At 42.3% G+C, this 27,007-nt stretch overlaps 1 protein-coding gene across 2 annotated transcripts; it reads right to left on the reverse strand.

The window, feature by feature from the left end:
* ccdc93 (CCC complex scaffolding subunit CCDC93) lies at positions 1-25,950 on the reverse strand. 2 transcript variants are annotated; one of them, XM_087829729.1, is made up of 24 exons: positions 25,835-25,950; positions 25,294-25,407; positions 22,521-22,615; positions 22,154-22,265; positions 20,512-20,610; positions 19,608-19,664; positions 19,395-19,495; positions 18,100-18,129; positions 17,704-17,740; positions 17,476-17,574; positions 15,921-15,971; positions 15,632-15,718; positions 15,236-15,349; positions 15,091-15,153; positions 14,205-14,278; positions 10,881-10,962; positions 10,718-10,792; positions 10,524-10,595; positions 5,849-5,957; positions 5,663-5,745; positions 5,463-5,500; positions 5,254-5,338; positions 4,884-4,997; positions 1-567 (listed from the first exon to the last, which is right to left on the reverse strand). In XM_087829729.1, exons 1-24 carry the CDS (start codon positions 25,919-25,921, stop codon positions 511-513), a joined length of 1,935 nt encoding a protein of 644 aa, XP_087685855.1. In that variant the 5' UTR covers positions 25,922-25,950; the 3' UTR covers positions 1-510. The 2 variants fall into 2 exon arrangements, with proteins under 2 accessions (XP_087685855.1, XP_087685856.1); XM_087829730.1 differs by lacking the exon at positions 18,100-18,129.
* Positions 25,951-27,007: the final 1,057 nt, after the last annotated feature.

A 27,007-nucleotide genomic window follows, 5' to 3' on the forward strand; every position in this document is an offset into this window, starting at 1 on the left:
TTTCTGCTGTTTGTATAAGCAATTCTTTATTCATTAAATACTGCATCCATGGCGATTGGATGGTACATGGAAGACAATCTTCAGAGGCAACACAAAACCATCATTATTACAAGTTCTCTTCACTGTTGCAGCCCATGATCAACATAAAGACGTACGTATACTTCACAGTCAGTGCAGTGCGGGGAGTTAGTAAAAGTTGCCCAGTATTATTAAACACAATGTCATGATTTGCAAGACTGTTGTGGAGCTCTGGTTAAGTTTTTTATTGTTATGTTCACCACGAAATGTAAAACATTAGGTAGAACTGGCTGATCGTGGTCTTAATTAGTGACACTATGATGTTACAGAAGGTGTGATTAAAACAATGATTTGCATTTATGTCGTCCAGTCTGCTGCATCTGGCACATGTGAAGAACACAGTTCATGTCCAGGATTTTATATGAAAGATTAGTAACTGGTTTGCATCATATTTATTACTTGGAATGAAACACACCAACAGTATGGTCGGAGCTAAGAGGCTCCTTTAGCTCTCAGTTTAGACAGTAGCATCTCATTCTTCCGACACTCCTAGTGGGAAAAAAAAGGAAAAAAGTTATTGTTACATGATCATTACACTCAGAGGGTCATTGTTGAAAATGATTATAGCACATTTCCTGAAATACAGATTATGGCCTTTATAGACCTCAACAGCAGAAAGTAACAAGTCTTTATTTAAGGCAGACCTATAGTAGAAACTAGGATGCAATGATCGTTTTTCAGTATAAAGCCTAATTTCAATCCACTCAATCGTGACCTGTGACTTACTGCAAAGCATTTTTAATTCTGAGGCGACTCTTTATGGTAATCAAAAAGACAGCTCAAATCAAATCTGCAAATCTTTTTGATTAAATGTTAGCTATGATCTATAGGTATCGACAGTTATTATGGGAAATACACAGGAAAAAACAAAGATATATACACATAAAAAAACCACCACCAACAACAACACACACAAAAACGAGACCTGGGAGAAACGCCTTTTAACAATGTTATTTGATGGCACTGCACAGTTTGTCCACTAGATGGCACTCTTCAACTCTGTGTTTGGAAAGCTACAACCGCAGACACCCAAGTCAAACACTGGGAGGCATAAACAAGTAATCTGGTGACATTATCTATATTTAACATTCATATTAAAACTTAATTCTACTCCTTTTTCAGCATGCACATTGTGTAGCTATAGAGATACATGAAAACTTGATTTTTTTCCTTCTTTTTTCTTGTTATTTCAGTTATATTTGCATGTTTGAATAGATGGAATTTTATTTTGAACATAGGTAAGATTTACACTCCCACTTTTTTTTTATATTTAACTGTTTAACTGTGTTGCTTTATTGACTGCAAACTATACAGCACACATTTCATGTAATTTATTTGGTTAATTTGTTTTAATATATTATGACACACTGTTTTCTAAATGGTGGTGTGCACATTTGTTTCACATTGTCTTGTGATTGATTTGCAGTGAATATTTTTTCTGTTTTCTTGAATTATCCGACTGCTTTTTTTATTCTTTCCTGGTTTAAACTAAAGAGAGGGCTGAGGATGGCGCTGGTTTAAGTGCAGGAGCCCACCAAACAGCTGACTAATCAGCTGATCCACTCCGTGGCAGGACTGCCAAGCACAGACTCACAGCCTGAGTTGAAGAGGTATAGCTTGTTACCAGAGAGACAGAAGGCAGGAAAATAAACCAGCTACCCTGTCATGATTCATGCCTACTGTCTCGCACCACAAATGAACCAGCTGCTAATGGATGAGACACACAAAGAACAGCTAACTGAAGTCCCATGGATCCCCAGAGGAGACTGGTCCCATCCAACTACCAAATATGTTTTCTCACTACCACATTGAGGCTCCCGTCAGGCATCATAGTGGCTAAGGTGAACAGGCTTATGGCTCGATACATGAGTGGAGCCACAGAAAGGAATTAGCAGGAGCACCACCAGAGGGGGGAAACACCAACAACTGGTGGACAGAACAGTCACTCAACAGTGCAAGACCAGATCTACCTGTGGGCTAAGCCTGTGACTCAGTGCCGCACACATGGATCCATGAATGCCTAGAACTACAAAAGATCAACAGGACCCTAAGAGGCTCCGTTAGGAACTCCATGGGGATGTGGCGAACATCACTACAGGCCAGCTTCAAGCCAATAGGATGAGTCACTATCAAGAGCAGGATTTACCAAGGAAATGCTCTGTTCCCACTGCTGTTCTGCATAGGCCTGAACCCCTGGACTGGAATGGACCAATGCCAACCACCTCCTCTACATGGATGACATCAAGCTGTATGCCAGGAGTGAACAAGACATCGATTTACTGATCTACACCAACGGCACTGGAATGTCTTTCGGGCTGGAGAAGTGTAGTTGGATGGTAACTACTACTTAGTAGTCAGAACTGAGGGGATTGCAGACACTGAGGTCAGCTACAAGTACTTGGTAATCCCACGGGCAAATGGGAACCACAAAGAGGCTCCAACCACCAAATACCTGCACACAGTAAAGCAAGTCCAGAGGACTCAGCTGAATGGAAAGAACAAGATGGACCTCAGGTCCTCACTCTGAAAAGGGTGGAGTGCCCATTCTGGGTCAGGGACGGGAATGGGAAGTATCTAAGGGTCTTGTTCACAAGTGAGGGGAGGGGGGAGATCAACAGACAGGTCAGTGCAGCCAATAAGTGGTAACCTGTCAGTCACGGTGAAGAGAAAACTGAGCGAAAAAGCCAAACTCTCGATTTACCGGTCAATCTACGTCCCCACCCTCACCCTGAAAGAACAAGATCATGGATGAAGTGGTGTAAATGAGCTTTCTCTGAAAGTTGGCTGGCCTCTCCCTTAGAGACAGGGTAAGGATTTTAGACGTTGGAGAGATTATCTCTCTCGGCTGGCCGAGCTGGAGGAGGAGGCTGAGGAGAGGGAGGTCCGGGATGGATGAATGGAAATGCACAAAGTCATTAGCACTTAGAGCTATAACTCTAAACCTGTTTTCTTCAATTAGTAACAGTAATGTTGTCTTTACCTTACAATATAAAGCGCTTTGAGGCGACTTGTTCAGATGTGACAATATTATTATTATTGACCTGTTTTATAGTAAAGTTTCGGTAGCTTCTCTGCATTGTGTTAGCACATGGCATTGAAGAAAATGATAGTAATTCTAATTTCTTTCTTATATTTAAATGTTGTATAGTTACAGTCAGAGATGGGCAGTAACGCGTTACTTGTAACGTGTTACTGTAATCCGATTACTTTTTTCTAGTAACGAGTAAAGTAAGGGATTACTATTGCAAAAACGGTAATTAGATTACCGTTACTTTCCCGTAGGAACGCTGCGTTACTGCGTTACTAAAACCGTGATTTTTTTTGCGAGAATGTCTCATGACAGTGACGTAAGCGAGTGCGACGTTCGTGACAACAGCTGTGTGCAGATCAACAATGGATCATATATCGAGTGCAGAGAGAGTATGAGCGTGCAGCGTTTAAAGCGTGGAAGTACTGACCTTACTTTGAGTTTGATTCCATAAAAAGTGACAAAAACATTAGTGTCCGTTGTGCGTGGGAAGAAAACTTCTTTTTACAGCGAAAAAAACCCCTAAACTTCCAAACAAGCTCCGAGTAGCTACGACGTAATGGGAAACTCACAGAGAAACTCGCGGATTCTTCCACTGACCGCTGCACACCTGCACCAGGGTAACCCTCCGCCTACCCTACTCCTGCTTTACAGGTGAAAATAGAGCAACAGGACCGCTAGTCTTTGACTTTATTTATTTTCTGCTGTGTTTTACTTGCATCTATTTGAAAGACTGAGTGTAAACACACACAAAAAATATTTTATTTTATGTGCTGGAATGTGCAGAAAATAGGTTTAAATGTTAAACTAATTTCTTCCAGTCAGAGAATGTTGCAGATAATTAAATTTTTGCTTGATGCATAAAGTTAAAAGATTAAAACTAATAAAACAAGTTTTAAAAAGAGACTTTTCCATTTGATTACATTTTGTATGATGATTATGTAGAAAAAGTAGAATTGGGCTGAAAGATCTATCACTTTATCACCTATTCAGGTTGTAAATCGTGTTTTTAAAAAGTAACTAAGTAACTAAGTAATTAATTACTTTTGAAAATAAGTAATCAGTAAAGTAACGTGATTACTTTTGGGGGGAAGTAATCAGTAATTAGTTACTGATTACTTTTTTCAAGTAACTTGACCAACACTGGTTACAGTACATTCAGATAGAAATCTGCTAAGAAGTTTTCCTGGTGTTTTGTATTTCAACCCTGTAAGCTTAAAGATCTAGAGGTGGTCAGGGGAGAGAGGATGTTCAGGGATTTAAATGCTTTTATGTCTTAAATCAGGACAATCGATTAAAATAATGAGTGGGTTAATTTGAGAGAAGATGACTGAGTGAATAACTTTCTGTTGAATGTAGCTTTCCAAACTGAGATTGGGAGAAACTCAGGCATAAGTTCTGTGGCATGACTGCGAATGACCTCACATCATTCTGAGGTCATTTTTCAATAAAACACCAAACTATGAAACATTTGTCAACAAACACTAACTGTTCACTTTTGTAGGCACATCCATTTATTACTAACGCTGTCTAACACAGCAGTCGTTGGTTGTGATACTTTTGATTTTTTTGCTTCACAACCATTCTGAAGGCTACAGCTCGTATCTTCCAACACGATCAGGTGTTATAATGTTTTGTGAAACCCATCTTTATCCCTAAGAATAATAGCTCACTATAGCTTACTGAATAGCATTCATCATTCATTATAATGGTATGCTCTAACTGTAAATGCCCTCTCAGAAACAGCCAGCAGCACTTAAGCACATGCTTTTCTTACCTCTTTAAAGTCCTTGACAGTTTTGAAATACAGCCTCTGCTTGTCAAGGAGCTCCAGGTACTCATCATTCAGCTGATCTCGCCTCATCTTGTTCTCCTGCTTCTTTTTCTCCATCTGAAAAAGCAGAGAAACACATGCCAGTACTGCAGGAGTCTGTCTCGAAACAGGACAAACTTTGCATCATTAGGCTGTGACATGCGGGTCCATATACCCTGAGCTCGTTATCTTATCTGTAGTCAGCATTATCAAAAACAGGCTGTCATTTATTTACTGACACTGACCACGAAATCTGTCATTTGGTTCCATCCCTATAACGCACGTTTCTAAAGAGAAGAGCAGCAGAATTCCCCTTTTACAGAAAGACTTGTACCTTGATGCGATTCTGTTTGATTCCCTCGACTATCTGCTCCATCTGTTTGAGGAACTGCTCTTTGGCAGCTGAGGACGACATGGCTCTGAACAAGAGTAGAGGACGTTAGCACCATTTCACTGCAATGAGCTAAGAAACGTGCTGATAGAAAACTAATCACTGGAACAACATCAGTGTTAGACGTGACAAATGAGCAGAATTATACTCACTGTTGGAAGTTGTCATGAATAGAATTCAAGAGGTTCACCTGCAGAAATTAAAATTTTGTTATGAATAGCATTAAGTACGAGTCTATTTGTGACACTTAATCAGTCACATATCTCAAGTGAAACAAAAGCCAAACGCTATCAGAAATTTTACTGGCAATCATTTCGCGCCCTGCTGACAGGGGTCTGCTGTGGTTACTTACCTCCTTCTCAAGATAGACTTTCTTATCATCCAATGTATTATACAGAGTGAAGAACTGCTTAGTCTCTTTGTGAGTAGCAGAAACTGAAAGGCACAAAAAGAACAAGCTCCTGGTTTTTATGGGATTCATTTGTGACCTGCACACAGCAACAACACTGGTCAAAGCAGATGAACAGGAGGAAATTACCTTGACTGTAGAGTTCAATGAATCTCTTCTGATACTGTGTCAGCTCAGCTCGGCTCGGCACCTCATCAATCTTCCTCTGCATGATGGCAATCTCTCGGTTCCTTCGAGCCTGTGAAGAGTGAAGCGATATATACATATATGAATGAGTGAATACGTTCCTGATGTAGTTATCATCTATCTTCTACCTACATCTATCACTAAACAAGACTTTTTGTCCATCACTAAATGCGGTTGATTAGTGATCGCCAGTTGGTCCATCTGTAACTTGAAGTCTCCCCTGCTTCTAAAAACACATGTGAATTCCAGCGTAGTACTATGATAGGATGCCACCTGTGCAACAAGTCCAGTCGTGATGTTTCCTTACTACTAAATATTCCACGGTCAACTATTGTTGGTTTATAACAAATAGGAAGCCACTGGGAAGGACAGCAACGCAGCCAGGAAGTGGTAGGCCATGTAAAAGTCAAGAGCTTCGCGGAATGGGTTTCCATAGTCGAGCAGCTGCATCCAAGCCTTACATCAAGTGCAATACAAAGCCTCGGATGCAGCTGCTTGGTCATGGAAACCCATTCCATGAAGCTCTTGTCCAGGTTTGGGGGTTGCCAAGTGTAAAGTTTTATGAGGATTATGACGTGGGGTTATTTTTCAGGAGTTGAGCACATACCCTTAGCTCCAGTGAAAGGAGACTTTTTGGATAATTTCATTCTCCTAACTTTGTGGGAAAAGTTTGGGAGAATGCCCCACATGCCATCCCAGCCTACCTTCAAGCTTGCGCGAAAAATATATGAGTGAAGCCTTACAGACTCAGCTGTGGCCCGGATTAACAAGGTATGTGTCCGTTATTGAGGAACCAGTATTGAGAAGTGAGCTAATGGAGCAAGAAGGCACAAGGGATGAGAATAGGGAGCTGTTGGTATATTAATATGCAAGTAATTCTTGTGGAAGGGGTTACATGAAGAGCATGTAGCACCTATGGATTTTCTGACACCCAAAATCTAGACTAAAAGTAAACAACTACTAGGTCAGGGTTCTAAGGAGCTTGGAACGAAAAGCGTCTGGACTTCTTTAAGTTGCTTGAAGGCGTTTCACCTCTCATCCGAGAAGATTCTTCTGTTCTGAGGTCAAATGGTGGAGAGTCCCAGATTTAAGCTCTGTGGAAGTGTCCCCCCCCCGAGAGGGACAAAATGACCTCCTAATGATCCTCTACCTAATCACATGAACCAAGGTGTGAAAGCGGGTGTGGGTCACAATCAGCCAGGGTTTCAGGTGAGCTCATTGGGAAACCTAGCCCCGCCTTATCATGTGATTCATGTGATTTCCTGAGGTCAGATGGCCCAGGGTGTGAGTGGGCGCTAAGGCGTCTGTGAAGGGATCTCAAAACTGGATTATAGATGGCAGAGAGTTGGTGTCGTAAACCCAACCCTCTGTTCAAAGATGGTCGCTCACAGTGGACATAGATGGTTTGAAAGAGGAGTGAAAGAAGCATCTGTCCTCTCTGTCCAAAATGTGAACACTGGCATCATCGAAAGAGTGACCTTTGACCTTTAGATGCAAATGGACTGCTGAGTCTTGTCCTGTGGAGGTGGCTCTTCTATGTTGTGCCATGCGCTTGTGAAGTGGCTGTTTAGTCTCTCCAATGTAGAGGTCTGGGAATTCCTCGCTGCTGTACAGCATACACCACATTGTTAAGTTTGTGTTGTGGAGTTTTGTCTTTCGGGTGAACCAGTTTGTGTCTGAGTGTGTTGCTGGGTCTGAAGTATACCGGGATGGAGAAAACTCTCCTGAACTTGGTGTTTTTATCCCCAGCATTGATGTGAGCAGTGAGGGATTCTACTTTGTGGGTTTTGATTTTGACCCAGATGTCGTCTACATATCTGTACCAGTGGCTGGGTACTCTCCCTTTAAAAGAGCCAAGAGCCTTTCTCTCTACTTCCTCCATGGAAAGGTTGGCTACAATAGGTGACACCGGGGAGCCCATGGCACAGCCATGTTTTTGCCTGTAGGTCCGGGTTCCAACATCTGGAATAAGCAACTGCAATCACAACTAGAGATGAGGTCCAACACAATTCTTGCTGCACGTAGGAGCCAGTACATCAGGTGGGGGGAAGATATCATCATCCCCACCCACTGAGATCAGGTACCAAGCACTAAGAACAACTAGTGCATTGAAGACATTGAGTGCAAGAGAAGCAGACCTAAAAAAAAAAAGAGGATCATAACTAAGCTGGAAACCTGGACCATCCATAGCCAAATACCAAGACCACGGGACATACACTCTGGAGGTCTACCAGAAGATGTGAATGAAGGATTATGGACAATCCTTGATGTGACGATCACTGAAACAAACCAGACACCATGGCAGCAGTGATAACTGAGGCGATTGGCTCTAAGATGAACAGCCACAAGGAGCAGTACCCTCCACGGAGAAAGAGATTAGAGGCCAAGATCAAGGCAGCACAGATGGAAATCAGTCAACTATTGGAGCTGCACAAAGGTGTGAAAACAAGTACAGCAAGCTGTCCATAACCGAGGCCTTGGAAACAGCCAAGCAAAGACTCACAGCCGTGGCTTGCCGTCAAAGAGACCACAGAGATAGAAGCCAGGGAGATAAACCAGATGTTCTCCAGTGAACCATCCAAGGTGTATTCTCAAGGAACAGCCCCAACAAAGCTTCTAGTAGATGAGACACACCGAGAATGGCTAACTGAAGGCAGGACAGTCCTGATCAAGGATCCCCCCAGAAAGGACTGGTTTCAGCACAACATGGAAGCTCCTGTCAGGTGTTGTAGCGGCTAAGATGAATGGGCAATAGATAAGTGGGGCCCAGAAACACCAGAGGGGCAAAATAGCAGCTACTTAGAAAGCCTTACCAAGTTTTATCAGAATTCATTCAAACCTTTTTGAGCTAGCGTGTTTACAATCAGACTGATTACACAGACGCATGCAGACACTACCAAAAACATGACGTCCTTGGTGGAGGTACAGGAGATAAAGAAACAGCTTCTCGGAGTTCCCCGTCTCAGTCCTGGGGCCAATTTACTTTTCATCATAAAAAACATATTTTTTACTCAACTGCAGGGACTTGTATAGGTACCCAAGTGCTTGCTCAAGGGGGTCATTTGATTATAGGGATATACTCATTATTATTGTAGGGTTACAATATATAGTGTCACAGACATGGGGGACAACACCCCCTTTCCTACTGGTAGAAAAATGCACCACTTTCAACCAATCAAAATATGATATGGCAACACATGGAATTTGGCTGCTTAAGAAGAGGAGAAAGTTTTGGGAGTGACAGCGGTGAAAGAGAGCGAGAGTAGGGATGCAACGATACGATACCGATACTTGGATCTGAGTACTTGCTGATACAGAGTACAAAAACCGATACTTCTACCACACACACACACACACACACACACACAAATACAATGAATTGGAAGACAGGTTTTATTTTATTCTCTGCTGAAAAAAATAAAATCTTAATAAAAATGACCACAAAAAATTTTTAAGTGAAAAATAAGCACTTCTGTTAAATTATTGCAGAGTCTCCACATTGTAATTTAACAAAATATCACTGAACTATTGGCACTGTCTCGAGCTTTCAGAATAATAAATAAACACTTCTGTTTATTTATTATATTTCATATCACAGCTCGAGTATGCTGAGAAGACGGTGCAATCCTATGTTTTCCACGACCGGCATTGGCTGGTCATCCAGAGCGATAAAATGAGTCAGAGCCTCTGTTATTTTAACTGCCCGTGGATTTTCTCTTGACATTTTTCATCGCTTTTCCAAAACCTGAGTTAAAGTTGGCTGTTCCACACTGCTGACATTTTGTTTAGCCTAGCTACAGCAGCCTCCAGTTTCTCTTTTTGATCTGGAGCTGCCAGTCTCACTCGCCTAACCCTGTGCCTGTTTAGTGCGGGATGTCCCCCTAGTGGCCAATCTAAAAAACTACAACAAAAATGACCAGCCACCCTCTGATTACTGAAATAAGTTAGTATCAGTTCATGGTATCGGTTAACTTTTACGAGTATGAGTACACACACATTTTACAGTATCGGCCCCGATACCCGATACCAGTATCGGTATCGGTGCATCCCTAAGCGAGAGCAATAGTGAGTTTTGTACTGTGAGAGATTTTAATCAGCTTTTCTGCCCCGTTATCCCCTCAAAACCCAAAAACTGAGTCTTCTCCCAAACCAACAAAACACAAACCAAAAATCAGCAAACATAACTCACAAAGAAAGAACAATATAGAAGTGTACCAAGTGAAGTCCATGGTTTAATAACTGGTTAGCAAACTGATTTACTCTTTACCAGGTTTGTGTTAGTTTAGATCACTGGTTCTCAAAGTGTGGGGGCGCAGAGTTCTGACAGGTGGGGCGCAGGTTACCTGGCAGAAAAGTCATGTGGAACTAATGTTTAACATCGGAATCACTTTTACGGGGGAACAAAGAAATTCGCGGCATGCAGGATGATAATATGCGCACCGCTACAGCTGTGTGTGTTAGTCGACAGCCGCAATAAAGAAGTGAACTAAAAATTGCAAACACATGGTCGGGTCTGTCGCGCATCGTTTACGGCGGTGCTGAAACCCAGGACTGGGGCACGAGAGACCCGACCGCCTGTTCGACTTGCAGTCGTTACTGTGGTTTAAGAAGTAGTTACCATGAGCAGGCGGATCTTCTGTAGTTTCTCTCTCCCTGTGTTGTACTGTTTGTCTATCAGCTGGTCCCTCTCCTAAGGAAAGAGAAAGTGCTGTAAATCAAGATGATCTGAGTGGAAAGCTTAACTTTCACCTGCTCACAATCTAGGAACGGCAACAATGACTTTATACTGTAAGAGACGACCGCCATATGTACCTTCTCTTCCTCTGTATCCTGTCCTGATGCAGACTTGAGCTCCTGAATGTTCCTCTGCAGACGAGTCATCTCTTCCTGCACACAGAGCTCAGGCATTAAGAGGAAGAAATGCTGCTAGTGAGCATCAGCAGGACACAGTGACAGTGATTGCATTGATGCTCACTCTGCAGTGTGTGCGGAACTCCTGCTCCTGCTGCTTCAGGTTCTCATTCATCGTCACCAGAGCCCTCAGCTTATCGAGCAGCCTGTTCAACAAAGAAACATTTGATCAGAAAGTCACCGACTCATGAAAGGAGACACATTTTGTCACTGCCAGTAACCTCATGTGTTTTAGTACAATTGTCACTAAAACTTCCACAGTCGATTCAAACTCTGGCATTAAATAAAAGCTGGTTGAGGCAGAAACAATATGGACTTAATTCTGATCAGAGTCTGGAGAAGGAAAAGTTTATTCTTCATACAAATGGAGCAGCAGGGAGTACATCTGTGTTTGTGATGTGCTAACAGAGAAGACAGCAGCATGTGTTAGTCGACAGTGTTGGGAAGGTTACTTTTAAAATGTATTCCATTACAGATTACAGATTACATGCCCCAAAATGTATTCTGTAACGTATTCCGTTACTTTACTCAATGAGAGTAACGTATTCTGAATACTTTGGATTACTTAATATATTATCATGCTGTTTACAACTACATGAATGTACTATTGCTGTGATTTATTACTGTTACTGAAGGTCCGCGGCTCCGAACCGTAGTAAAGGGACCTCTGGCTAATACGGTGGGTTCTGTGTCGGCTCGTAGCTGAAAACTAGCTTTACTTTGTTGTCTGGGTCAACTTTGCTAGCAGAGACAGAGAGAGGCGTTGAAAGGCTGCTCCAACAGAACTTATTGTTTTTGGAGGAAAACACGAACAAAGCGCACAGTCGAGTCTTAATAGCTTACTTACAGCTGGGCTCGTCAGGCTCTCTTCTTGGCTGCAGTGGTTATTATTATATTTACATGCTTCCAGCTCCCGTTTCTGCTCGATGACAGCTCGTACTTTTCCTTTTTCTCCCTCCCTCGCTCACAGACACATAACGGGTATGGCAGTCCATTCTCCCTGCAGCACGGACTACACTGCCCATGATGCTACATTCTTTAGAGCTATACCTGTAGCATTCTGCCTGTTAGCTTAGCACAACAACAACAACAGGCGCTCTCTCACCCAGGAAACACGCAGAGAGAGAGCGTCACCCTGTAACCATGGCAACCGTAACGCTGCCGCCTGGAACAACAGAACGTAGCTGTCAAACAAAACCCAAACAGTCCTGACCCGCGACAATATGAAACAGGGAAGTACCGCCGTGTAATCCATTTATTTCAACAAAGTAACTGTATTCTAAATACCACCTTTTTAAACGGTAACTGTAACGGAATACAGTTACTCATATTTTGTATTTTAAATACGTAACGGCGGTACATGTATTCAGTTACTCCCCAACACTGTTAGTCGAGCACCATCGAGCTTCCCAGAAAACTTACTTAGTTAATCATTACTAAACAATAACATGGTAGGAACTGGTAAATGTAAACCAGTTAATAACATTCAAACAGACTCATCAGGCAACACAAGAACAACCATGAGACTGCTTACTGAGCAGCACACGGACGCTTCCCACCACATGGACTGCAAAAGTACAATTAGCTGCCACAAGAGCTCCCCTCGACACAAATGAGCAGGTCTATTAACAGGAAATAAACCTATTATTACTCACAGCTGCTTCATAGATGCACAGAGGGCAAAGTCCAGTGTCTGGTCCCAGAATCACAGGTTACATTTGCTGCTGCAGCTGAACAGGCAGCCAGTCATTTGACTTCTTCACCACAAGATGTGACTGCTGTTGTTTACATCGGACTTTCAACACTGAGGAGACGTCTTCATATATCATAGCATGTGCTGCTATAATGACATTAAACATCATTTTTTCATAGAGGTGATTCATCCTTTACTTGTTTGTTCTAAATAAATAAAAAAAAAAACCAAACAAACGACATTGGGCTGAGCTGACGGCGTGTTCGTTGAAGGTTCTTCGATCGTTAGTTGACTTTGATGATAGTTTCATTGCAAATGAAGTGTGGCAATAAAAACAGAATAGCAAAAATCCTAATTTGAACTTAATGTTTGGGAAAATGTAAAGTAAATGATTATTTTTTTATATTATTTTTCAGTAAATACTTTCTGTCAGTTTTTCCTGGAATAGCATTTACATATGTTAAACTCACAGCCGGCACAGAGAGGATATTTGGGCGGAGTTTGGAAGTCGTTCACCTTCTGTGGGGGGTTTGAACGATCACCTGACGTGTGACTAATGAATTCTCTGTGAAGCCAGCGACCATCTGCTCTTTCTTACCTGTCTGTAAAAGTTGGTTTGGCCTTAAAATAACTGCAGTGATTTATCAGAGTGCAGAGCGTGAAAGGAGAGTCCAAAAAAGAAAATGCAGGAGGTTCACAGCAGGCAATTTACTGCATTTTAAAACGGTGCAATCCATGCATTATTAGTAAAACTGCTGCTAAGCCATCTACACAATATTTTTTTTTTTTTTACAAATAGTTTTATTAAAGTGTTTATTTATTCATCGTCCGGATTCAATCAGGTGCTGCACTTTCAGTTCATGCTCCAAAACCCTCGCATGTGGCTGAATTACAACAATTCAAAGACGAGCGGGCCGAAACACCCCCCCAAACCACAGGAAGTAGACTGTAGAGATCTACAAGAAGCTGCTCAAACCAACTCTGCAGATAAAGGGTCAAGCCCATGTTAGTACAGCAATCACACACTATGTTTGTCAATACAAAATGTGGCAAATCCACTTAGCCAAGAAGATGGATCAACATCAGTTACAGAAACGATCGCCTTCAAAAAAGGGCCGTACAACAAAAACTGACCAACATCAGAGCAACATATATGCTGGCTTCCTGCAGAACTTTTCTTTCCCTAGCCAAACAGGAGTACCTCCCATCTCCACTGAAAGGGATTCTGGGAAATGCAGTCTTCTAAAGATAATATGTATTGAACGCTCTTTCTGGGCAGAAAATTAAATCCATAATTAGCAGCTCTCAGATAATCTGTTGCTGGCAATAAATCTCTTACAAAATAACCCACAAAATGCTGTCATCAAACCACACAGAGTGCAGTAAAGTTACAACATGAAATGGTATAATATGGCAACAAGCCCATCAGTAGGTGCTCATCTATTTTTGACAGCAGACAGCGTCCACATTACAAAGGTGCTGCGTAACTACCAGTACATTCAATTTTACTCCAACAAGAATATATACTAGATGGAGAACTGGTTGATGTATTGTTAAAAAAAGTGTATAAAAAGTGTATATTCAAGATTTAGATTAGAAAACATTTCAATGCACGTGTGTGTGAATATTTTAAGTTCGCAGTTCTTGAGAATAAAACGTTAGCAGATAACAGAAGGACCGTTTTTGTTGACTCACCTCCTGTCAGCCTGCTCCTCCACTTCTTCCAAACACACCAACTCTTTCCCCAAAGTCTCTGACACCTTTGTAGCCTGCAAATTAAAGCGACTGATCAAAGCATCTGAATGGCTGATAGCTCCCTGAAATGTAAAACATATTACACTGGACATTTCACTGAACGTTTTAGTTCTTTGCCAAACAGCTTTGACTATTTCTATTTCAATGTGAACAACTCTACATGTACATGCATGTGGAAAAGAAGGCGCATCCTGATGATGAGAGGATGAGATGATGAGATGATGGATGGCGTCCTAGGGAGTCTCCTCCCAGATCTGGACCAGAGCTTCAGATGGACCAAAGAGGTCAGGCAAACGTGGGGCCCAGGTATTGGTACCAATATCCAGGTGCTGTTAATCGAATGTAGACCAACGGTCTTAAAAAAGCAAAAATGCTGCCCCTCAGTGGAAAGTGTTATGGCGTTATTATTAAAAAAAATAAAATAAAATCTTCCCAGAAGTGGACCCAGCTCAGACAAACTCCTTAAATACTGGCAGCAGCTGGTACCAGTACACCCATACACCAGTGGTATCCTAAGTCGCCTTGTGCATTTGCAAGATTTTCAAAACTTGACCTCTGACATTTCTGACTTCCTGTGGTGACAACAAAATAGGTCACTTCTTAAATCCAAAGGTGATTTTGTGTGTGTGTGTGTTAAACAATCACAGTGTAATATATCAGGTGTTGTTGTTCATTTGAAGATGTATTTAAATCAGTTTACAATCCGGTAAGGACCGGGTGTTTGTCTCTCATTAAGAGGCTGTACTTTCATTTGTACCATGGTTGGATGTAAACCAGTGGATCAGATCCATACTGGGCAGTGAAGTAAGCCTTGACCTGAGCTCACCTCCGTTAGTTTCCTCTTGTCCTCATCACAGCCCATCTTCACCTCTGCATGCTTGGCTTGCAGCTGTGGCCACAAAAACAGATACAGTCAAAGCTCTGACACAGTTGAGGACGGCACATTCATTAAACCACAGTGACCTACACACCTCCCCCAGCTCTTTAGTCTTCTGCTGGATCTGTTTGTTGAGTGAGGCGACCACCCTGTGGTGCTGCTGCAGTGGGCCATAATGCTCATGCTCCTCTGAGGACAGCTCTAACTGCTGCAGGGACACAAGCAGGACACAACAGTCAGCAAAGCAATGCTCTGAAAGATGAAGATGTCTACCATTAGGTGACATTCTGGTTTGGATTCATGCTAACTGGTGATTTTTTCACTGTGTTTGATTAAGAAGAAAGTCTGAATGAACACTTTAAAAAGCTGCCAACACACAGCAGCATCTTAGCTGGTGTTTAGGACAGAACTGCACTAGAAGATCACCCTCTCTTTGACTAACACAGCAACTGCAGCCTAAACTTGGACCAGACAGTGTAGAGCTGCTTACCTTCTCAGCGTACTCAGAAGCAAACTGTTTGATCTCTTCAGACTGCAGCCCGACGAGCTGACCCACTGCACTCGCTGTCAGCTTCCCCTGAAAACACAGGCTCAGTCACTACCATAGTGCAGCGGTGAGGAAAGGCAACAGGAGTCAAAGAAACACCCAACTTTGACTAACATGCAATCAACAAGAGGATTCAGTCACAGCTGAATATCCTTTACATATATTTATATGTTTGGGTGGTCCGGATGCAGAAATGTTCTGCTTCTCTGTGCCGTGTGTTTTATTTACATACCTCCTCTGTTGCCATGGCAGCCATGTTGGTCATCAACGTTTTAATTCGCATCTAGGAAAAAAATAAATGTGATTTATTTGTTGAACACAATATGGTCTTATTTTATTATTCCAGGCTTTTTAACAGACCGATGACACAGATCACAACAAGCTGAGAGCATCCACACGCTGGCTTTGACTCAGTTTTTCCTTTTCATTAGTGAGCTATAGATTTTTGTTGTACTTCTAAAATGGCAACGCCCACACCAAACAGCATGATTTTAAGGCCCAGGAACAACAGGAAAATCAAGAACAAGAGCAGACGAGCTCAGTTACTGTCTTATCAAGCTGCTTTCAGCTAAAACTAACCTGACAGTACACAAAAGTTATGATTCACTGTGAATCTCTGTGAGTTTCTGTGGGAGCTGATTGTGGTTCAAATGTGTACAGCTGAACTTTAAGTCTGTATTTGTTTCTACTAACAAAATGACTAAAATACTCTGAGTTGTGGCACTGTTGCCTAGTACTTCCTTGGGTCTTTTTCTTACAGTATAAAGTAGGGATGCACCGATACTGGTATCAGGTATCGGGGCCGATACTGTAAAATGTGTGTGTACTCATACTCGTACTCGTAAAAGTTAACCGATACTATGAACCGATACTAACTTATTTCATTAATCAGAGGGTGGCTTGTCATTTCTGTTGTAGTTTTTTAGATTGGCCACTAGGGGGACATCCCGCGCTAAACAGGCACAGTTTCAATCCACGGGCAGTTAAAATAACAGAGGCTCTGACTCATTTTATCGCTCTGGATGACCAGCCAATGCTGGTCGTGGAAAATCAGGGAGATAATGGTGCCAAAACTTTCTGAAGAGGTAAAGACGAGCAGTGTGTGCGATGTCAGTCCTCAGTTTAACGGCACAGTGGACTGATGATCCACGGGCAGATGAGGAGTTCGTCAATGCCAAATACTTTCGTTATTTTGTTTGTTTGTTTACAATATGGACACTCTGCAATAATTTAAAAGTTTATTTTATTCTCAAACCTAATTTGTATTTATTTTATTCCAAACAGAAGTGTTTATTTATTATTCTGAAAGCTCGAGACAGTGCCAATAGTTCAGTGATATTTTGTTAAATTACAATGTGGAGACTCTGCAATAATTTAACAAAAGTGCTTATTTTTCAATTGAAATTTTTTTGTGGTCATTTTTATTAAGATTTTATTTTTTATCGGCAGGGAATATAATAAAACCTGTCTTCCAATTCATTGTATTTGTGTGTGTGTGTGTGTGTGTGTGTGTGTGTGGTAGAAGTATCGTTTTTTGTACTCTGTATCGGCAAGTACTCAGATCCAAGTATCGGTATCGTATCGGTTTGAAAAAATTGGTATCGTTGCATCTCTAGTATAAAGCGCCTTCAGGTGACTTACTGTTGTGATTTTGTGCCACATAAATAAAACTGAAGTGAATTAAATGTTTAAACTGAAAGGCTTAGCGGATCATTTTTTGCCCTCTACTGTACACGTGCGCCTAATTTGTCTTTCTGTATAAAATGCTCAGTAAATAAAGTTCTCACTTCCTCTACTGCCTGCAGGTCCTCTTCCTCTGACACGTCAACCACCCCATGAGACGCTGCCTGAGAGCCACCGGCCAGTGAAGCCTTCCCCTCATCGACCTGAAAAGGGACAAAAAGAAGAGAAGATGCAGAACGGAGCAAAATCCTCGCTGACCAGAGAGCAGCCAAACCTCCCTGCAGCTCTACCCACAGTGGACGCAGCTACAGTCGAGGCCTTCAGGCGCCTACCTTGTCTTGTTTGCTCTGCTTGCTGAATCCATATCGCCTGGAAAAAACCAAACAAACAACAAGTATGAGATATGACTTCAGATTGGAATAAAGCATACTCTTCTTTTTACCCCAAACCCCCAAAATTCATTTACACCATGCGATAAAAAAGTATCAGCACAAGAAAGCGCATGAATCCATCAGGTGGACAAACGACATGGTTCCCCGATCTGCAGCGTCTGTTGAACTAAAAAACAAACTAAAATGCAGGAGTGCAGTGAAGCAGCACCACAGTCCATCATGCCAAAATAAGTGTGCGCTGTTTGCATTCTCTGACAAACATGTTGAACCACAACACAGGGTGCTGTAAGCAGATGCTGCCCCCCCCCCAGCTTCACACAGTTATACAGTACTTACAGCAAGAGCTCTGACATTCTAGTACAGAGGCTAGTACAGGGATGGATGAATGAAAAAACAAAACAATATATCAGACGAGACACTGAACATTGTCTAAGTTTAAATCTCAGGTTTTTAATTCGTGACTCGTTTCCTATAAACTAAGAGCTACGCTGACACACTGAGAGGAATTAGACACAGAAGGTCAATTTTGAGAAGGAACAGCCCAACGACTGATCCAGCACACAAAACCTCTGCATTCCTACGCATTTACTGACCACCTTATTAGGTACACCTTGGTGGAGCGCTACCTGAAATCTACGTGGTACAGACTGAACGGTGTAAGAATGTTTACATTATGTAACTTCTGCAGATTTGTGACTTTTAACCTCGTCACAATCAATCCTTCTAAAATAAGACGTTGTAGTTCTCTTCCCTTTCTTCTGCTGCTTTCTAACACAACATTTAAGCAGGTAGATGGCTGAGCTCATCTGAAACTTTCACTATGTTATATATGAAATGTAAAAACATTGGTGGCTGCCAGTCCTGCCCCTCAGCCTCGTAGGAGATGCACCATCAGTTTTAATCTCCTTGTTCTCAAAGTTGGGTGTTCACACTGGGGTGACGACAACAGCCCGTCAGCGTTTACAGCTGAAGGGTAAAAAGGAAGCAGCCAGAGCTGCACAATGAAGCTCATTTTATTCTTAATCACCAGCTTGGCTTCCCACAGATGAACCAACACTGACAGTGTTCTGCCAATACAATGCAAAAGCAACGCTGTGTGATGATGCGCCTACATGTGCTAATCCACACTGAATCAGCGACAGATATACAACAGATCAGTGAAACAAAAGTCGGATGTCTGGCGATCTTTTTTCTTCCATTTTCAAGTTTGATGAGCTCTTCCTGAAAACAGCCTCAATTCGCTGCTCTTAGATAAACAGAAGGAAAGATGCAAAATCCCTTTGCTGAGATTGGGTCAGTTTTAAATGCATTAAATTTGTAATTGTGGTGTTTTCTTAAAAAGAACAGTTTAACAGATATGTCCAATAAAGCGAGCAGCCTTAGCCCTATTATTACTATCCTGCTTGGTCTATAAACATCAGAAAATATGAACAAAGCCCAGCGGAGAGAAAAGCAACAACAACAAAACGAGGGCACCAACAGCCTTATAAGAATAAAAGTTGATCTACAAATGGCTCAGTGCTTTCTATTCACACAGAAATACAAATAAATGAGACAGACGTCTTACAGCCACTTTGGCAAAAGATGGATTAACAGGGAAAGTGATGCACATCCCGGATGTGAAAGCTCACCTTCCGTATTCCAGCAGAGTGGAGTGGACCCTGGACTCCTCATCCAGCAGCTCCTCTGCATTCCTGTGCCTCCTGTACTTCCTCTGTGGTTTGTACACTTCCTAGAAAAGAACGAGGCTCATTCAAAAAAGCCTGACGGTTATCTAAACAACAGACCTACGATTTGACTTCATTTCCTTTTAGTGTATCGTTTGTATCAGTGCAGTCACTCACCAACACGTCCAGCACCGCCCTCACTGCTTTGTCTTTCCTCTGGACGAACTCTTGATCCTGCCACAGCACAGTGAACAGCACACACAGGACGTTTAATGACATGTGGCCGACCAACACTTAGACTAAACACGTTTCTATGACTGTGAGGGTTGTGATACAGCGGCCATTAAAACTTGAATACCGTGTTAGACTTCTGACACTGAACCCTTCTTCTGATGTTTACCATATTAATGCCTTTGTGTCTCATTACTTTCAACTAGAGTGTGTACAATCATCACTAAAAGCCCATAGATCTTCCTTCTTATCTTGACTACTCAATATTTTATTGCCTTATTTTTCTGTCCGACTTTGTATTTCATATATATCATGACTACTTTCTGTTTTCATAAACTCAGTCCAGTTAAAACAATCACACTTGAACGTAGGTCAAGATGTAATTAACCAGAGGAACTCCAGGTGGGCTTCTCTGGAAAATCTTCTGTAGTGTTACGCCTACCTACCATTTATTATTTTTGTTTGTTGAATACGAGAATAAGCCCAAGAAAGAGGAAGCAGGTGAGAGAAAGAGTAGAAAGGCGGAGGTTTGCTTTGGAGAGCAGAAACAAGAGAGGATATGTGTGTGAAGGAGAAGGAGACAGATGTCTAAATACTCATTAGAGTTAAAAACCTGGACTTGACCACCCAAAGAAATGGAAGCTGCACAGGAGAGACGAAGAAACTGCAAGCAGGGTGGAGAAGAGAGCGAGAAGGATAGCGGCAAGAGCCAATGGCACGGTTGACGAGACGGTTGGAGATAATGGCACTGAGCAGAGGTCATTAACAACTAAATTCTTTGTTTAAGTGATTTTATGACCTTTGTATGCAAAGATGTGTGGAGTAAAGCTTCATGCTGAGTGTCTGTTACCTCTGGAAGGCTGTGGGACTTCTGGAACTGAGAAATGGAGTAGGCTCTCACATAATCTCCCATCTCTTCCCGCGTCTCTATGGCTCGCTTCACCAGCCACTGGCACGAAACAACACACAGCTCATCAAACACAAGGATGAAGCAGCAGATACAGACTGACCACGTCCATGCTCCAGCTGGACCTGCTGGCTGTACTGGATCTGATGCCAGCAGCAGTCAAAGCTCATTAGCTAATACTAATGTTCCTCACACGCTTCCAGACGGCTATGAATACGTTCTTTAAAGACAAATCACAAACATCATATCAGCGTTTTGAATTCTGTAAAGTAAGAAACCCTGAAACTGTGATGACAGGAAAACGTCAGCACTGCATGTGGGTATGTGAGGGGCCGTCTAGGGCAGGGGTCAGCAACCTTTTACACCCAAAGAGCTATTTGGACTCGGTTTCCACGCAAAAGAAAACACTGGGAGCCGCAAATACTTTTTGACATCTAAAATGAAGATAACACTGTTTATATTGTTTTTTACTTTTATGCTTTGTGTGAACAACTAAGGTGTGTTGCTTATGAAATCCATGAAGTGCTACAGAGAAAATTACATTTTATTTATGTAATTAACACATTTTGAACTCTTAAAGAAATATAACAAAAGGAAAGCTGAACTAAAATGATCCAGCAAACAAAAACAAAAACACTGTGAGCCTCCACCCTTATGTCGCCTTTGGGCTTTTGGAGCCTTGACCTGACTTTTAAAAAGTAATTGGAAAAAAGCACTATGCTGCTAAAAAAACAAATAGATATTTGCAAAATTCTGCCTAAATATGTATTTTACCTGGTTAATGTGTGTGGCGGGGCGTGGTCTGCAGCGCCGCTGCAGGGGAGGCAGACGCACCTGAGCGGCACCCGCAATCAGCCTCGCCGCCTTAAAGTCTGTGCCGTCTATGCTGTTGTGTTGTCGGGCTGTGAGGTGAAAAGCTACAGCCGGCTGTATGCGTACAGCAACCGTGTGTGAAAAGTGGTCAGTAAAGAGATGCTGAAAAGCGTGTTCATGCAAACAGCGTCGGGTCTGCCGTGATATGTTTACAATAAGACTTCTGCTCCTGAACCTCTGCGCACAGCGTCTGCAAATCGGGGCTTTCATCTTTACGCAGGACTGTAAGCTGTGAGGCGTGAGCTGTGTTTGTTTTTAACATAGTTCACGGTGGAGAACAGTTGCTGACATAATGTGGATCCAAAGATCCATAACTGGCCTACCTGGGGTTGAAAGTCTCGATAAATGCACAGCGTTTCGGCGGGTACACCGGCTTCCGCGAGTGTGACTCTTATTTTGAGCAATGAAAAAATAATAAGATATATTTTTATTTTTATATTTCAAAATCACAATAATCTTCCAATTTAGAACTACAAGTTAAAAAAAAAAAAAGAACTAAACACAAATAAAATACACTTCAGCTAAATATTTCTAATTTATTTTCCCAAACCACGCGGAGCCGCAGTATAAGGACTAAAGAGCTGCAGGTTGCAGACCCCTGGCCGAGGGGAAACACTGCACACTTTAAGTAGACCACTTAACCTTTTCATTAGCACTTTCCTCAGATGCATTAAGCACATTAATGATTAGCTTGGCTGAATTCTCCGTGTACCTGTATGACCGGGAAAATGTGGATAAAATCCAACCCTTGGATCTGATGGGGTTCCAGGCGATGAGGACACTTCATCTTTGGTAAAACAGAAACAATTTTCTCTGTCAAGGATCTGCAACGAAACAGCCCTTGCCACTGTTAGAAAGAAACCAGTGTGAAACCGCAAAACCCAGACAAAGAAAAACACTTAAAAGGATGGAAAAATATAACCAAATATCTGATGACATTATCCATCTGAGCTGCTCCTAAGTTAGCAAAATTATTCATTTTTAACTGGATTCAAATGTGGCTCGTGTGATGTGTCACTTTAAATTGATTTATCTGGACCAGTCTAGAGAAACTCGGAAAGAAATCAGCCAACACTCACATTTTTTGCCCAATAGTTGAGTTTTCTTGGAAAAGAAGATCCACGTCTATGTCAAAATTACAGGTGGTGATGCACCAGGTCATACCCCCAACCACCTGCAGAGGAGAACTGTGAGCTGAGGTTTTCTCAGTTAAATGCACAATAACAATAAATACTTCAGTTCATGGTAGTGGTGGTCTAGCTAATCAAACAGAGAGAAAAACCCTAAAACAAACCAAAGAAACCTGCAGTTTCTCTGCTTCCAACTCGACTCCTCTTCCTGTATCAGTGCTGATGTGGTGGTAGAATACTGCAGTGCCTACCTACACCTAAATGCAGAACATAAATAGAAGTGGCTTTCCCGCTGCCATGTTGGCTTTACTGAGACCTTCATTCACAAGGCGTCACCACAGTAGGTCGCTCAGCAGATGCCCTTGCTGCGAACCCAAAGGGATTTGTTTCTCCTCTCAGAAATCAACCAGGCTTAAACTTGTTAAGCAAATATCTGAACAAGTACAGCATGGGATCAATGCTAAATGCAGTTTTCAAATATCTGGAGAACGTTTTTAATCAGATTTTACTCCAAAAGTTCTGACATAAGGGAATGATTCATATCTCTGCTGACTTGATGTTTCTGTGTTCATATAAGTGCCAATCATCAGTTGCCAGGTTGCAGGGGCAGTAGCCTAAGCAGACAACCCCAGACCTCCCACACCGAGGCCTGCTGCTGATAGGACAAGCCCAGAACATCTCACCCAGGAGGCATCTTTGTCAGATACGCGAACCACCTCAACTGGCTCCTCTCAGTGTGGAGGGGCAGCATAGCAGCTCAACTATGAGCCCCTCTCCTCACCGTAGCTCTGAGGGAGATACCCTTAGAAAGATAACTAGTCTCCTACTTCCCCACAGCGTGATGCTGCCATCACACATCGGCTTCTTCTACAGCAGCGGTCCCCAATCTTTTTTGCGCCACGGACCGGTTTAAGCCCGACAATATTTTCACGGACCGGCCTTTAAGGTGTCGCGGATAAATACAACAAAATAAAACTAGTACCGGTACCGAAAAAAAGAAGATTTATTCATAACACACGTGAAAAGACCCAGGAAAACCGAGTTAACAATAAAAACGATAACAAAATAACACTGAAAACCGATAAAAACCCTGAAAACCATACATTTCACACCTGAGCCTCAACTCTCGCAGCCCGGTACCAAACGACTCACGGACCGGTACCGGTCCGAGGCCCGGGGGTTGGAGACCGCTGTTCTACAGCACTTTTCTACTCTGAGCACTCCAAGTGCTTTATGTAACTTCACTCACAGCAGAACTTTTTTCTTTGCTTCTCCTACATACGTGCTTCTAACTAACATTCACACACATTCATACTCTGACATCACGGAGCAATTTGAGGTTAGTTTATTGCCTAAAGATATTTGGCATGCAGACTGGAGCAGGGATCGAACTACCAACCTTCGGATTTGTGGGTGACCTGTGACTGTACAGGCCAGGTGATAAGCAGTGCCTGGTTTCCATCTGTCATGACGATCGGCATTCAGGCCAAAGAGTTCAATCTTTGATTCATCAGACCAGATCATTTTGTTTCTCATGGTCTGCGAGGTGTGTTTGGCTGTCGTGGCCACTCTACAGGTGGAATGCTGCTCAAATGGTTTGTGCTCTGACATCTACAGTCAACTATGGGACCTTATATAGACAGGTGTGTGAATTTCCAAATCATGGACTATCATCTAAATTATCTAATAATCTACATGTTATTTATTCATTTATCTTTAATATATTTGCAAGAATTTCAAGAAAACTTTATTTACTTTGTCATTATGGGATATGGCGTGTAGAATTCTGAGGTGAAAATTAATTTAATACATTTTACAAAAATATTTTCTACATAGGATGTTGTATGGTAAATGGCCTGTATTTATATAGCGCTTTACTAGTCCCTAAGGACCCCAAAGCGCTTTACAAAACCAGTCATCCACACATTCACACACTGGTGATGGCAGCTACATTGTAGCCACAGCCACCCTGGGGCGCACTGACAGAGGCGAGGCCCCCGGACACTGGCGCCACCGGGCTCTCTGACCACCACCAGTAGGCAACGGGTGAAGTGTCTCGCCCAAGGACACAACGAACGAGACTGTCCAAGCCGGGGCTCAAACCGGCAACCTTCCGGTTACAAGGCGAACTCTTGAGCCACGATCGCCCCACTTGAGTCAAGGTTTTCAACAGGCTGCTTAAAGTCATTCTTTACCACCAGGTCAATGCACCAGTGATTATTACCCACAGATTACTCTTCCTTTCATATATCACATGGAGCCAGCTGTGGTGGTAGAGCTGATCAAGCCTGCAGCCCACATGCTAAAGTGTCTTTAACCAAGATACTGAACCCTGGGTTGCTCGTGATGCATCCATGGGGGAGGGGGGGAGAGAGAGAGTGTGTGTGTCAATGTCAGAGAGTGCTCAGATAAAAGCCGACTGGGTGAATGAGAGCTGTCAGGAGGCACTTTGAATGCTCAGCTGAGTAGAATGATGCTACATCAGTACCAGTCCGTGTAGCCAGCAAGTGCTTGGTGGAGAAGTTTGTTTACTTTTTGGTCACACATCACCTCCTCACTGCCTGTATAGTCAGCTTGTACTCGGATGTGTGTTTAGCTCAATTAGTGAAACATTTTTTGTTTCCACCTTCAGCAGGAACAAGTTGTATTAATCTGCTAAAACCAGCTGGGATGGAAGACGAGCAGAGAGGAAGAAAAGAGCAATCAGAAGTCCAGCGTATACCTTATCAAAAGGTGACAATCCTTTAATCCGGGCTCGGAAGTATCCAGCTGCCAGCAGGAGCTCCAGGATCTCTGTCAGCTTCACGCTCTGCTCTTCATCCTCCCGGGTTTCCACCTGCAGGCCAGAAACACTTCATTTACTCTTCCGTTTTTTGTTACTAAAACTACTACTAACGTTATTAACTCAACCCCAGAAGGTTGACTCTGTTCATCTGGACGCAGCGTTTTCACTGGGACAAACGTTTCGTCATCCAGGTGACTTCCTCAGTCTTATAAACAGTACTTTCGCACAGTGACTGAAACCAGCCCACTGAAGGAACAGCTGTGAGGTCAGTTTCTTGCTCATTAATCGACAGAAAAAAACTTTTTGGGGATTTACTTGCGTGGAGGATTTAGCATGCATCAAAACGTTATTAATTCAACATTAACAAACTAGCTTCACCGTTAGCTTCAGCGTTAGCTTGTATCGATATGCGTCCGCAGTGCGACAGTTCAAACCCATCATCACAGCAGTGTTGAAATCTGATCCAGCTACTTTGTACCTGGATGAGGTTGCCGTCTTGGTCATACTGAGCGCCTATTTTCGACCCGGTTCTTACTCTGTGGAAAACAGACGTAGCCACCGCCATGTTTAACTGCACTGTTGATGACAGTCACGTGACCGTAGCATATGACAGGAAATAATGAACGCAGCGTTTCCAAGTGTGTCCGACGGAATGTGTGTTAATAACGACCGAGTGGTTCTGAGTATGAGCAGCAGATGGGGACACAGCTGACCTGAAACAGCAAACGGACATAAAGGTGCCTCTGGATGAACAGATAACCAGCTTCTTCAGGAGCTTATTGTTTGATAATGTGACCGTATGTCCAAACTATTATATTTTCACAACCACAAGGTACAAACAGAGTTGCCAACTCCACAGTAAGGAAAATCGCTATTGGTTGTCCTAAAAGTCGCTAGAAGTCGCTAAATGACGTCATCGCCTAATTTACATAATTGGTCATGCTAATGTAATTGTAACCTACGCTGTTGGAGAGAGAAATAGCATCGTGGAAGAGAGATAAAGTCAGTAAAAAACGTCTTAAATCCATTTATAATTTATATCTTTTAGCAATTATTGTTTTTTTTAAACCCTGCTCCTTTATCCGGGCTTGGACCGGCAAAAGTGACCCGAAATTGGCACTCTGGCGGAGTTACTTTGTGTGTGTGTGTTTATAAGTATTTTAAAACCTTGTGATCCACAAAACAACATAACAGTAAAAGAACTGACTGCGTTACAGTCAGTGCGGGAGCAGCGGCTTCGCTCATGCGTGATTCATTTGCAGTTTGGACACTTAGGTTTGAACTACTATAAGGATGTTATCTTTGGCTATTATAATTTTAAAGACAAGGACAATGATGCTTTCTTCTTTATAAATTTGGTTTTATTTTTGGCAAAATTTCATATACACAAAAGCAAAGTCCTCGGCAGAAAGCCTGAACTTCTTGTATTAAAAATGGAACTTGCACAATATATAAGGACTATCTCCTCATCAAAAAACACTAAGGCTCTCAAGACTGTTAACATCTATAACCGATTAAAACTGCTAACTTGATTTTGGCTCTTGCAAACTTTTGTTTATTTATGTTCCCCTTAATTTATTTTATTTTATTTTTTGTACTTACTTTTGTCTCACTGTCCTTGTCACTCTCTCTGTTCCTCATTGTACTACCA

This window comes from Neolamprologus brichardi, chromosome 16 (genome assembly GCF_056152115.1).
Source record: "Neolamprologus brichardi isolate AB-2024 chromosome 16, ASM5615211v1, whole genome shotgun sequence".
NCBI lineage: Eukaryota > Metazoa > Chordata > Actinopteri > Cichliformes > Cichlidae > Neolamprologus > Neolamprologus brichardi.